General features: G+C 38.3%; 2 protein-coding genes across 3 annotated transcripts in view; one reads left to right on the forward strand and one right to left on the reverse strand.

The window, feature by feature from the left end:
- Nucleotides 1–1,275: 1,275 nt before the first annotated feature.
- On the reverse strand, nt 1,276–8,860 carry LOC124281771 (transmembrane protein 183-like). Of its 2 annotated transcripts, none has more exons than XM_046717745.1 (5): nt 8,678–8,860; nt 6,899–6,991; nt 3,570–3,701; nt 2,521–2,731; nt 1,276–1,981 (listed from the first exon to the last, which is right to left on the reverse strand). In XM_046717745.1, the coding sequence occupies exons 1-5, from the start codon at nt 8,736–8,738 to the stop codon at nt 1,399–1,401; spliced, it is 1,080 nt and encodes a 359-aa protein (XP_046573701.1). In that variant the 5' UTR covers nt 8,739–8,860; the 3' UTR covers nt 1,276–1,398. The 2 variants fall into 2 exon arrangements, with proteins under 2 accessions (XP_046573701.1, XP_046573702.1); XM_046717746.1 differs by lacking the exon at nt 8,678–8,860 and adding an exon at nt 8,347–8,401.
- An 85-nt stretch (nt 8,861–8,945) lies between these two features.
- Nucleotides 8,946–14,463, forward strand: part of LOC124281769 (liprin-alpha-1-like) — a 138,377-nt gene continuing 132,859 nt past the window's right edge. The window contains 1 exon segment of the mRNA XM_046717743.1: nt 8,946–9,473. Coding sequence (XP_046573699.1) covers nt 9,234–9,473 — 240 coding nt within the window. The 5' untranslated portion in view covers nt 8,946–9,233.

Genomic DNA, 14,463 nt, shown 5'->3' on the forward strand with positions numbered 1-14,463 from the left:
CACTGAGATGTCAAACAGCGACCTTGTCTCGGCTGTTCGGACATGTTAACAATCAACTGACAAAGGTGCACCCCTTCACAATAATAGACCCAACCAGTTGTGACACGGTCACGCAATGCATCACTCTCCTACCCAGAGTTCTGTGCGGCAAGCCAGCATAGTGCCTCTGCCACAGGCCAGAAAGATGTGACGATTCGTCAGATCAATATAATGTACATATTTCTTAACTCTTTTATTTTTGACGAGCCTACACATCTAATTAAACATCTTTGATAGAATGGTTTAGTTTCACTGAGAAAATATCCTAAAACATGTAACACTATTTCAATTTGCGTAGCGATCCTTTCTTTACATAGGTTGTACGGCTCCACGTGCTATCATCGAAGCCGACAGAGAGCAAACGATGCAGCCAGTTTGATATCTAAATATGTACTGTCATAGACCTTACTGTCGCAGTTGTGGAAGAATATATATGTAACAAACATTGTGAAGAGCGCGCCAAAAAGCGTGCGTAAGGCCAGTCTCTTCTTATTATGAATATGCGCGTTTGTTTACAAACAAGAGAAAAAGTCTGGTCACGTGATATGCAAATTAGCCTGTGGCAGTGATGTTATGTTAGTCATTGCTGTGCCAGAGTATGGCAATGCATTAGTATTCACTTGATCAGGTCAAGCTGAACAAGCTGTAGTTGTGCTTGGTCGCCTGATGGTGAGTGGTTTTGATCAATGCGAAATATATGTTACTGTGTATGATCGTTTCTTATATAATACAATCACATGCATCTCATACAACAGAATGACGACACAATGTGAAATGGACTTGTCCCAGGGTACATTTCTGTATCTGATTTCTGGTACCTGGGGTACATACAGAGCTACAGATAACTTTTTGGGTCATTGAGGTATGTACTCACTTGTGTTCATCTCAATTGGGTATCCTTATTTTCCTTTGAGTAACCAAATAAATTGTACTAACCTCACTCAAACTCAATTGGGTATTTTGCCATTTTCTATTAATTTTAAAAATATAATGAAGTTTAAATGTTAGTGTTTGTAATTTTTATTTGATCTGTAATATCAGAAACGATAAGACAAACTGCAAGTTGTCAAGTTTGTGTGCTGAAATAGAACCTCTCAATATACCTCAGTTATTTTATCTATCCACCGGTACGCAAGCTAAGATTTGACTTTTTTGTGTGTACACATGTAAGATCACATTTATTGAGTATTTACAAAAAATTCAAGCGTACTTGTACACAATAGACTTAATAGGAACTGAGTTTTCACATAAATATTTGCATAATTTACGCAGATACGCAGCTTATCTGTACCTCTGTACATATCTGTAGTACCCATGCCAACGATGACCCCTCCAGTCTCAGAAACCATGGCAACAAGGTCAACACGTGAAGGGATACTTTGGATCCCACCAAGGTAAAACTCGGATGTTCACAACAGGGTCAAGGTCAACGATCATCTCTGCTGAGTTAGAGTTACCTCCCTGTAAGTTGGTGTCAAACAACATGCGAAGTCGGTAGTATCTCATCTGTGCACTGATAGTAAGGTATACCTTGCTCAAAACCAACCCCATGACCATTGGAATGGGAACGAAGTTTTGAACTGTGACCTGCAGTATTCGACATCCATCTTCGGTGTTGTAAAAGAGATCATTGTAGCCTGGAAGCAAGTCATTTTTCGTCGCCATCTTTGTTGGTAGGAATGGTCGGGTAGAAGGCTGCCCCTTGGTGAACTTAAAGCAGAAGTTCCACATGTTTTTAACAGGTTGGTGCCATGACAAGTGACAGCGCTGTCCCTGAAGCTCATGTGGTTCGTTTTCAAAAGGTACAAGGGGCATGGTCTTGTCAGCCAGAGGTCGATAGAGGTAGAACATGCACCGGATCACTCGGGCTCGTAATCCGCGGATACGTTCAATGTTGGATGGTTGAAGATCATCAGGCAACTTCACAGACTTTTCGAAATACCTGCAAGATGACAGTAATATGTAATATATTCGCGTGATCGCTTGTAACTGGTGTAAGTGAGTGGCTATTCTATAACTTTGCAGTCAGCAATATTCAGCCATGGCATTGAGGACATTAAATGATCGACAGGGAAATTCTCTCAAAGCAAGCGAATGATCCATGCTTGAGGGGCACAGTGACACACAATATCATAAACATATTATGGTTTACCTTTACAATAAAATACTTGGGACCTGAGCAGGTTGGCTTTTACAAGCAGTTGTTTTATTCTCCTAGCTAAGGGACACAACTCTGGTATATATAAATATGCTATTTCCATTTTGTAAATTTTAGGGATACAGAGTAACAGCCTAAAAACAGGGTTTTTTTCTGTTTTTTTTTCTGTTTCCGACAGTACTTTAGTTCACTATACTTTTACCAAGAAAGAGAAACAAGTAAATTAGTCTTCACTATAATGAACAAAAATATCTTTCTGAATATGGTATCCATTCTGTTAATGCTCATGTTTGATTGTCCAGTAAAAAGTTTCAAATCCATACCTGAGATACATGTTCCGCCAGAAAGCACTGGAATATACGAGGCAACAGGCAGTGCGACAAATGGCGGCAAAGCGCCCCACATCTTCTGGATGGATGTGCAAACTGAGCTGGTACCATAAATCATATGGATAAACTAAACCTTTTTCATCTCCTTCAGACTGAGACTTGGTCTTGCGGCGTCTGCGCCTTGTCTCAACAACTTCACACTCGCCTGAAATACATGGATATTCAAGAAATAATTTTAAAACTAAGGAGATATTTAGAACTAAGGAGAAAATGTTTTTGCTGTTTTAATTTACATATTTCAAACAAAGATTTGATACCTGTAAATTTCAGTTTTAAAATCTACTGATTTCAAATCAGTTTGAAACTTCTACAACTGGGATCACTCTGTGTCCATTTCATCACTGCAAAATATAATTAAATCTAACATTAAAATTACATCAAATAAAATGAACTCTCTGGTTAGTTCTGTTAGAAAGTAAATGGAAACTAGGGGTGACTATTGAGGGGAAACAACTATTGTGATAGCGACAGTCTATTGTAACACACTATAGCGACCAACTATTGCGACCAACTATTGCAGTACTACTGCAATACTTTTTCTCTCCTCGAATTGTCTCATTTGAAGACATTTCCAAAATGAATGTATAGTTTATATGAAATAAAACCAAGCTGAAGTAGTTTCACTCTCTTCTAATAACTGACAAGAAACTTGAAACCCAGATCAAGTAAACAGTTAAAACATAAACTCAATGAAGCTGCAGGGGCGGATAACTCTAAATCAACGTAAACGAATCTGGTACTTCCTGTATTTTGCGCTGTACATTTATCAATAGAAGTCAATTACTAAACTATCCATAGTCACACATACTATCGATGGATCGATAGTTTTTCGTTTCTACCATTGATTAATTGCTATCGGAAACTCAACAATTGCAATCCATCAATAGTTTGATGCATCGTTACAGCCCTAATGGAAACTATTGAAGCTATGACAGTGGCACTATAGCCTACTTGTGGACCCCAGGCATGTCTCCAGGTATTACCATTTTCTTCCACAGTTTGGTCCGTGTCGTCCTCTGTGGCAATGTGGAAGTCCTCCAAGTCCTTCTCAAACCAGCTCAGGTCCTCCCCAACAGTGGCCACAGATCCTGCGGGCTCCTTCATCATTTGCCTCACTGTAACACAGAAGGGCAATCAGTGAGCTCCAAATCTCCATTACGACATCAGTCATGAGATGCTTGTATAAATAAACATGTGATATTTCAAGAATAGGACTCAGTCTTCAATATGAGTGAGTGAGTGAGAGAATGGTTTTACGCCACTTTTAGCAATATTCCAGCAATATCACGGCAGGGGACACCAGAAATGGGCTTCACACATTGTACCCATGTGGGGAATCGAACCCGTTCTTCGGCGTGACGAGCAGACGCTTTACCACTAGGCTACCCCACCGCCCCAGAGAGCACTGGAACCTGCATATGGTTACATAAAGGTTATGTACTGATCAAAAGAACCCTTTGACTTCCATGTTTAATTTTAAAAACTACAACCATATATTACCATGTGTAGCCTTTTTAGCTTTCATTTCTCTGTCTACAGGTCCTTGTTTACAGACAAAGGTGTGAACAGTGGTGGACCTTTAAGGTAAATGGCAGCTGTAACCAGGGTTAAACTAAATAGCCCCTTCTAGCCAGGATTAGGATTAAATAGTACCATCTCAACAAGATTAAGAGTATGAAGCTCTCTCTATATATATACAGGATTAAAAATAACAGCATGATCTTAACAGGATTAAGTGAGAGTAACACCCTCTAAGCAGGTTCATGGGTACATATCACTAAATATCCGACATCATCATTGAAAGTTCTGAGGAGGATATGATGACATCCTTTCCATCAAAAAGATTATGAAGGAGTTATTTTGGATGTCAGTCATTTTTCCCTGTTGAACAACTTGCAAACTGTACCATAATCAATGGGACTTGTTGCAGTGTTGTTGTGTCTGCCAACCCCAAATTGTGGCTGGTTTTAACTTGTATTCTTATTGGTCTGTTAGACTGAGTAGTGTTGTAAATCAAACAGACTTTTCCCAGCAGGTGGCTGGGGGAAAGTGAGTGAGTAAATTTAGTTTTATGCCGCTTTTAACAATATTCCAGCAAATTCATGTCTGGGGACACCACAAATGGGCTTCACACATTGTACCCATGTGGGGAATTGAACCCGGGTCTTCGGTGTGACGAGCGAACGCTTTAACCACCAGGCTACCCCACCACTCCCCACAAGCCTGAAGCCTAGGAAACAAAAGAATAGATGAAGGGGTTATCCATTTTGTACTCGGTAATGGTTCATATTGTAATCTGTATAACTTCAAACATTGACCATTCAAGACTAATGGAAGAAAAACCTCTGTTGGTAAAATGCATCATTCCTATATTATAATGAACAATTTTATCCACATTACACAATGGACATTGTTTACCACTATAATTCTGTTCTACACTTTTTCTATCTTATCTTTAAAATGGTTCTGCCTAAAATGACACATTTTTATTAACAAATATGAGTCCAGATATTCGCTATAAAATATCATAATTCCTGCAAAATCAACGCGAATTAAATTTAACCACATGTTACACAACATGAACAAAGTACATGTATTGTGATATGCATTGCATAAGATCGTATTATGTACCACAACAGAATAAACAGAATTTGTTACCCAACTGTTAGGTCAGAGGGGTATCTAGGGGTCAAACACCATATTTTACAAATCGCACATGGAGTAATGGGACTCCATTGACATGAACCAGAATAGTAAAATACATGCTTTGTATTGTTACAGACACATATATGTGTATCACACATTAAGGTGAGGTGAGGTGAAATTGGGCTCATAAACGTCATGCATGCGTGTTGAGAATATTTCGGCCATCCCCTAGCCCAGACCTGAAGTCCCCCACTGGTAACAACCATGCACCTCAGAGACATCTAAGTGGCCTTTTGTCGAGCCAAAAGTACCTTGTCCTGACTAATTTTCCACTTGCCCTGATTTTAACCACTACACCACGGAGGCGGTCACACATTAAGGAGACAAATATATCATGATCATGTAATTATGAAAGAATAAATCAACATGGTATTTGATGTTAATGTTTACTGGACCATTTATTGAAAAGTGATAAATAGCAAAGAAAGATAACTCTATTTTATTATCATTTATTGAAAAGTGATAAATAGCAAAGAAAGATAACTTTCACGAAAATTTAATAGCTACATTTTGAGCAGATATGAAATTTAATCCAAGTTTATTTGCAGTTTGAAATCATATGTGGAAATTATCTATTAGCCCACGGACAAGTAAGATACCATTATTTGATTGCCCGAAATGAAAACTGACATGTCCCGGGCGTCGGGCGATGGGATTTTTGAACCCCTGTTCTTAATGCTTTACTCTTGTCTTCTTATTTCTTGTTACATTTCTTTTAAAGTTCAGTTAAATGTAGACTGACATTGTTTTAGACCTCTATAGCTTGTGGTCTTGGTGACTTGAGCATGTGCAAGCTGAGAGCCCATGGCATGATATACATGACCCAAGGCATTTACCTCCCCTTGACAGATATGTAAGGGTAAGTTTAGACTGGTTTATTAAAAACTTAGAATCTTAAATGAAATATAAATTTAAATTTTGAACTTAAGTGAAATGGGAATGATACAAATTTGGAAGTTAAAAGGAAACGAAAAATGATTCTCTCTTTTTGAGTAATTAGTTGACTTTGGACACAACAGTGTGAGTGAAATTAGTTTTATGCCTCACTCAGCAATATTCCAGCTATATGGCAGCGGTTTGTAAATAATTGAGTTTGGACCAGACAATCCAGTGATCAACAACATGAGCATCGATCTGCTCAATTGGGAACCGATGACATGTGTCAACCAAGTCAGCGAGCCTGACCACCCTGATCCCATTAGTCGCCTCTTACAACAAACATGGGATACTGAAGATCAATTCTAACCCGGATCTTCACGGGCATCACAGTATATGTGGGATACAACCTGACCATGGAACCCAACAGTGCATGGGTAGACACCAATGGTCATATCACATCCAGCTAATCACAGCTAGTCTTGGGACAAGTGACATTTGTGGACTGTCGGTGAAAACAACCGTGTCTCTTTAGAATTTTGCTTGTCCCAGACCAACAGTTAAAGGGTATGTCTATCCCTGAAAGAATCTTCAAAACAGTGCAGAAACACATCCACACACAGTGACACTCAAACTCAAAACTACTCTTTGCTATTTGAGGATGCAAAGTGTGTGTAAATATGTCAAAAACATGTTAACAAACACATGCTAAAACAAAACACAAAAATACCTTCTTTTTCAATAGCCTTGGCAGCTCCTTTCTTGACTCGATAAGTCGACCCTCCTCCCTTGTCAGCATTTGCATAATCGTTCAATGTCACATCTACAAATGAACAAGAAGTAATTAGGCCAAAATATCCAGAGTAGGGTCAGTAGAGTTCTTTAAAATCTCCATTTCTTAAAATCAATAATAGTAACAGAGATACCCAGGTCAGTGGTTACATAACAATTTTTTAACATGGCCATGGAATCTTTGTTGACAATGTCACTTGGAACATTAATGTTGCAAAATACCTTGTAAAACAAATAAATATATTTTAGTCCTGTCATGATTCATTCACACATTCAGGGAATAGAACCATATCACTTTATGAATTAAATTCATTATCCTTGGACACTAGAATCTAATATTTACAAATATTTTAAAATGGATGTTTTCCCTTGGAACTAGTTTCTTGTTTATCTATGTGAGATTAACAAAATGGATATATCCAAGCCACGCAGAAGTTTAACTTTCGATATTTTGCAAAGGTCCTTTACACTTACAGCACTGTCATTCGTTGGTTTCACATTACTGTTTCGACTCGCTGTGCGCATGCGCAGAGCGTGTAAAACTATCCACTGGTCAACTTTCGGTTTGGTCATATGCTTTACCGAGTGTAAACACACCCTAAAGAAAACCGAAATCAAAACAAATATATAGTTTTATGTCAAATGCAACTGATCCCAATTGAATTATGAAACAATGGCCGGGATTAGGTAGTGTTGATTGGGCACACATAAATATGCATTATTATTATATTATTATTAGTTATATAAATAGCTTAATTTATATGTTAACAAGCTCTTGTATACAGACATCTCACCACCATCCTTCCCGCACATCCCCTTCTCACAACTAAAAAAACCCCACATCTCTGATGGAATTGCAACCAAAATGGGACATCAATTATTGAAAAGCATTGGCAAATGGAAGTATGTACTCAGCTATGAACAGTTGTCACAACGTAAATAATATTCATAACAGCTTTTATTTAGAGTGTATTTACATCATCCGTAAACATACGACCAAACCAGGAAGTTGACCGGTGGATATTTTTCACATGCTCTGCGCATGCGCACGGCAAGTTGAAACGTAATGTGAAACCATCGAATTAGGTTACATGCAGCATTGTTCGCAGTGCAGGTTTTTTGTTATATAGAAAATATTTTAATGTTTGAACTTTATCAATTACATGACGTTTAATGATTTTAATTTCTTGATATGCCTAAGACAATGTCTCTGTTCACACCACTGTTATGTTGGTGTCAGTTTTGATGATTAGCGATTCAAAGGTGACAGTACCTAATGGCGTCATTGCAACTTACATATAAGTTGGCAAACAACTAACACTAACACATACTGAAAATTTCACAGTTTACGAATTTAGATATAAAAATAACTTCTTGTCAAATTACCTTTAGAGGTATCAGCGGAACCGATGGTTTCGTCCGTCATTTCGCCGAAACACGGGACTATTGTGAAATACTGACGTAAGCATATCTGACGTGACCCGAAAGGTCATGTTGACATTTTTGACAATGTGACAGATGTCATTTACAATTAAATTGTGTGATCATTGGCATCCCGTAATAAAGGCTAATATCATTACTTGGAAGATTACAGGATTGTATATAACATAGGGAACGTAGCAAAAAGGTGGAAATAGGTAACCGCTACTGGATGTTATCGTGTCAATTTGCTGCTCTGTGCATCCCGGCGACTTTCACGTCTGGAGGTAAATCTTACCACTAAATGTGCTGTAAACCGCCTTCTTTTGCTGCCGCCCTTTTCTACCCACCCTAGGCATGATGGTACATTGCTGTCACCAAAATTATGCGTCATTTTGGGTGTTTCCTTGGAAGAAAATAAATAGAGAGGAAAGAAAAATTCTTGGAGGTCCGGCCGCCATATTTACAAGTGCCCCGTCAGCGTCACCTGGTGGATCTTCAAATAATTACCTCCCTTTACACAGAATTATGGGTATGACACACTTTTCCCAGAAGAAAATGGCTCCTCTTGTGAATGGGTTAGAATGATGAGGAGCTGTTTGACAGGTGATTTTCAGGACTTTGTACGGATTTCATAGCAACCAGATGAAGCGGAGGAGACATTTAAATAGTTAATTTGGAGACTGTGTCGATTTTACAATGATCGAACTAACCGGTGGCGAGAAATCGCTCGCCGAAACCGCATGAGTAGCCGACTTCTGAAGTGAAGACATTTACTCATGTAGTCTTAGTGCTTTTACTGTACGTTCTGTGTAGCCAGTTTTATGGCATAATTCTACTCTAAGGCCTTCAAGATGATGTGCGACGTGATGCCCACCATCGCCGAGGACGGCTCCAATGATCGGGAGTCGCAAGGCTCGGGAGATGACTCCAATTTTGAGCAATTGATGGTGAACATGTTGGATGAGCGAGATAAATTGATGGAGAGTTTGCGTGAAGCGCAAGATCAAGTTGCTTTGACACAGGGCAAACTTCATGAGGTGGAGAAGGAACGTGATAGTTTAACGAGACAGGTGCAACAAACTCAGCCGCAGGTAAGTTGCAACAATTTTCATATACCGGCTTGACTGTACACGCCGGTCGAATCTTCGATGATCTTACTGGATTAGTGCATTCTCAGTCGTTCAGCGGCCATCTTGTATAAATTATGACCCCACTCATTCTGAAAATCGCCCTTCCTACGCCCCACCCCCACATCAGGAATATTTTGACACTTGCTTTTCATTTATTTTGATAAATGCAGTCTAGATCCCAAGAACTGCACAACACATGCCATGAGACGAGTAGCAGGGACTATGTCCCCTTAGTGATGTCATCCGGTCTCGTTCTGGGGGATACAGTCAATATTCTTCTATTTCTTCATAGCTAAATTTTGCATCCAGCTCTCAAGTAGTAGTATCACTCATTCCTGACATGATTCAGTCAACCTGCCCATCATGACTAATACTGCAGTCTACATCAAGAAATCTCATGTTAATCTATTGATTATTTATGTATGAAACATCCACTCTGTCTGATTCTCTTTACCATTTCCTTGCATTATGAATGGAGGAACTATTTGGAATTGGTCTGTCACAATTTCATTCAATTTTAGCATAAACTGATGCACCAGGAAGAGATTTTTATATGATTGGCTGCATTCATAATAAAATATGATAAACAGAAAGAGTTAATCAACATGTGAGCTAAATGCTTTTCTTGACTTTCACTTATTACATAATAAATCTAAAAATAGCAATAATAAATAAACATGGGCATCTAAGTATAAAGATGCTGTCAATATTTGAGGCTTAGATTCTGGCTCAGGATAAATGAGTAATCCCTCTGATCTGAAAACCTCAGGTTCAACAGCCATATGATCCTAGGGCATAGTGTACATTATGTTTGCTGTGATTGATCTTACATTTCATTATTCATAAATTTAATTAGCAAGTATGACTCATTTACATATAATCCAAATGAAAAGGAAGACCTACAAGATGGGAGACTGGCTGTTAAGCATGACTGAACAACGCATACCAATACCTTGATGAGGCTAATTAATTGGGTTAATTGGTTCTGATTGCTCAACAAGTGTGTGCATTTTGACCTAAAAGAACATTCTTGATTGCTAGTGACACATGTGTATTGTAAGTTTCAGAGATATATACACACAGGATATACACATTGTATATCAGATTTCAAGAAATGACATTGACATTTTTCTTTGGGGGTTTAAAAAATTCCATTGGTATGTTTGTATGTTGTTACAAGAGACATAAGTTGTCAGGATTCTCTGATTAAATGGGTTGAATATTGCTGTTGATGTTGACAAATTGTATAAATTATTGCTCACATGGCAGTAAACTTTACTTCACTCACCCTTTATTTAAATACAGAGACATTTCTGATTATCCCTATTTAAAGTTGAGTAGTATATTATGGATGGTGATTTCCTTGTTTGAATAGAAACCTAATGACTGAGTAAAGACTGTGTGAAAGGAACTGGGCAAGCACTGATTGAACGAAACATGAACTGAATGAAAACAACTGAGTTATCTTGGATTCTAAACTAAGTGAAATATCACTATTTCTTTAAACTTTTCATTTTTATTTAATATTAACATTTTTACTAGCCTTGATAATGGTAATTATTTTTTAATTTTAAATTAAATGTAATTTGGGAAATTTATACTGACATTTCAATGTATGACCAGGTATAGATAAATAACTGCTGAGTGAATACAAAAAAGATCAATTTTACACTCATGTCTCAAATTGATTAGCAGTTTTAATCATTCCAACATCATTGCTGAGTGGGACTGTGAGTTACTATTATTTGTGTCTGTTATCATTGTAGTGACTATCAAATGCAACATTTTGTGTCCTTAACACCAAGGGGAGTGGGATAGCCTAGTGGTTAAATCGTTCGCTTGTTAAGCTGAAGACCCGGGTTCGATTCCCTAGATGGGTACAATTTGTGAAGCCCATTTCTGGTGTCCCCTGCAGTGATATTGCTGGAATATTGCTAAAACGGCATAAAACACTCTCTTTCTCACTCACTTAGATGTCACCAAACTAGAAAAGATCAAAGACCATCAGTTCAGGTTTACCTCCCTCATATAGCTGATGTTTCACGGTGTTACTAACATTTTACATTTAAACTCACCAGAGAAATAAGTCTTCTGGTCAGCTATTGTTTTGTTACTATCAAAAGTGTCCTAAGAGCTAGCTGAATTTCAGATGATTTAGATGGTATTGCTATAAGTGAAATCTAAATTTTCATCACTCACTCACTCACTCACTCCATTCTCAAACACACTTGCCAGAATGACCAACTCATTCATAGTTCCACTCAGATAGAATGATTATTCAATAATCATCAGTAATTATGATGTAAAGTTACATTTTCCCTCTTCCCCCACCCAACACCAATGAAAACAAATGAAACATATTGTAACTTTGAACCGAAGAGCATGTTGTCACATTTGCATGAAAAGATATTTTTGTCTGACGTTATTCAACCATACAATCGAGATAATTCTTTCCTCCCGCACAAAAACGAGCACGGATGTTGGAAAACACTGCACTCACTCACTCATGTATATGTCAGGGTAGAGACTGCGATCTGGTAGAATCGGAGATTCTACCAGTAGAGACTCGGATCGCAATCTCTTCTGGTAGAATCTCCGATCCTACTAGTAGAGATTGTAATCGTAGTCTCTACTGGTTGAATCGGAGAAAACAACATTTTCCAATTCAACTGGTAGAAACTCCGATCCTACTAGTAGTTTATTAACAACAGGTCCAAGTAAGGCAGGTTTTGAAATACATCTGAATGAACTTCGTACTTTTAACTGAGACTTTTATAACAAACATTTAACACCTCACTGTAAACAATATCAAAATAAAAATTAAAAATGGTTTGTAACACTGTATTTACATCATGAGACCAAGCTGCCAAATTTGGACTCCACTCAAAAAACAAAAACAAAATACCCCCACTTATTATACTTGCTTGCATAAGCTTGCACTTGCTTGCATAGTTTATTCCATATAATCGTAGTCTCTACCAGTAGAGACTACGATTGCAATCTCTTGCAATCTCTACTAGTAGGATCGGAGATTCTACCAGTAGAGACTCCGATCACAATCTCTACTGGTAGAATCTCCGATTCTACCAGATCGCAGTCTCTACCCTGACATATATATCCAGCTTTGCCACATCTATAGTAGACCCCAGCTTCAGTTGGCTGAGTATTTACTGTGGTTGTCTAGAAGTATTTATTCATGGACAGGATACTCACTTGGTCAGTTTATGGTAATTCACCCATTGTCAGGTGATCCTGTGCTTTATTTCCTCATTAGAATTTGAAACCAACACACATGAACTAGTTTTGTTCAGCCAGTTAGAAACATATTGTTTCTCATGACTTTTTTTAAAACTTAGACTGACTGACTGACTGAGTTTAGTTTTACGCCGCTTTCAGCAATATTCCAGCAATATCACGGCGGGGGACACCAGAAATGGATTTCACACATTATGCCCATGTGGGGAATCGAACCCGGGTCTTCGGCGTGACGAGCCAACGCTTTAACCACTAGGCTACCCCACCGCCCCTTTCAAACTTAGAGGGAATGGAGATAAGGTGTTATTATCTTCAGAAGGTATTTTTATCTTAGGTAACAAATTCATAAATTCCTCTTGATGTTAATGTGACCTCTTTTGGATGGGCCCATCAGTAGCTTAAGGTCCAAGGAGTTCTTGGTGTCTATTCAAAATAATTCATGCATGAATGACTGACTGAATTTTGGTTTTACGACGCTTTAAGCAATATTCCAGCAACATCACGGCAGGGGGCACCAGAAATGGGCTTCACAAATTGTACCCATGTGGGGATTCGAACCCAGGTCTTTGGCGTGACGAGCCAGCGCTTTAACCACTAGGCTACCCCACCGCCCCAATTCATGCATGAGGTGTTGTTTTTCAACCTTACTTAAATATGAAAGTAAATTTTAGGCTAGGATATTTATTTGTCAGTTGGATTATGAGATAAGGAAATCTTTTTTAACAACCTTAATAAGAGGTATGATTCAGGGTGCTGTTGTACATTAAGGCGATCTTAACAACCTTAATAAGAGGTATGATTCAGGGTGCTGTTGTACATAAGGTGACCGTAACTCCCATGCCATAACATAGACTTACGGTAGTCTTAGTGCTAAGGTTGTTCTGTACAACAGCACCCTGGCATCTTCAACAGGTGTAGTTTACAAGGTATCGTTGCTCACAGTATCAATCATGGGATTGTCTGGACCAGATTTGCTTTTAGGATGATCTCAACTGTAGAAAGAACACTCTTCAACACCAAATTGTGAAGAAAATATTTTTGGGGAAAAAGCAGACCTGGGTTTGAGTTCCTACGTAGGTAGGTTTGTAGTGTTCTGGTGTCCCCCACAATGTAATTGCAGGGATGTTGCTAAAAGTGGCGTAAAACATACTGAACCACTCAGTTCTAATCACCACATCACACCCCATTTTGACTGTATATTTGGAAACAATAGCAACATGCTGACCCTAGCTACTATTGATGATTCTAGCATGTAAAAATTAACTTTATCATTGCTTTAGATAATTAAATCAAATTAACGGTAGCTAATTTAGAAAATTTGAGAGTTTATTATTGATTCCATGATTGGAATCTGAATGTACCTTACTGCCAATATAATGGATTAATTATGACTACAGTAATCAGTTAAGTTATCATATCAAAATGCTGATGACCTGCTATTCAGTAGAAGTATAGGGCTGTCTGAATGCCAGTTCACTTAGCTGCTTGTCCAGATGGTGGCTGTGTCCTTCAGAGTGTGTTGAAATTCGGATGGAATTATAAGTAAATAACTGGAATATTTGTGAGACTGGGTTTAATTATCTACAAGTCGGTGGTGCTGGCGTAGGCTTGATGGGATTAACGAGTGTCAATAGCTCTCAGTTTGTTTACGAGGACATGTGTTTGCTGCAGTTGATCACAGATTTAACGGATTACA

Source organism: Haliotis rubra, unplaced genomic scaffold (assembly GCF_003918875.1).
Source record: "Haliotis rubra isolate DU_JTF1 unplaced genomic scaffold, ASM391887v1 Scf29, whole genome shotgun sequence".
Classification (NCBI taxonomy): domain Eukaryota; kingdom Metazoa; phylum Mollusca; class Gastropoda; order Lepetellida; family Haliotidae; genus Haliotis; species Haliotis rubra.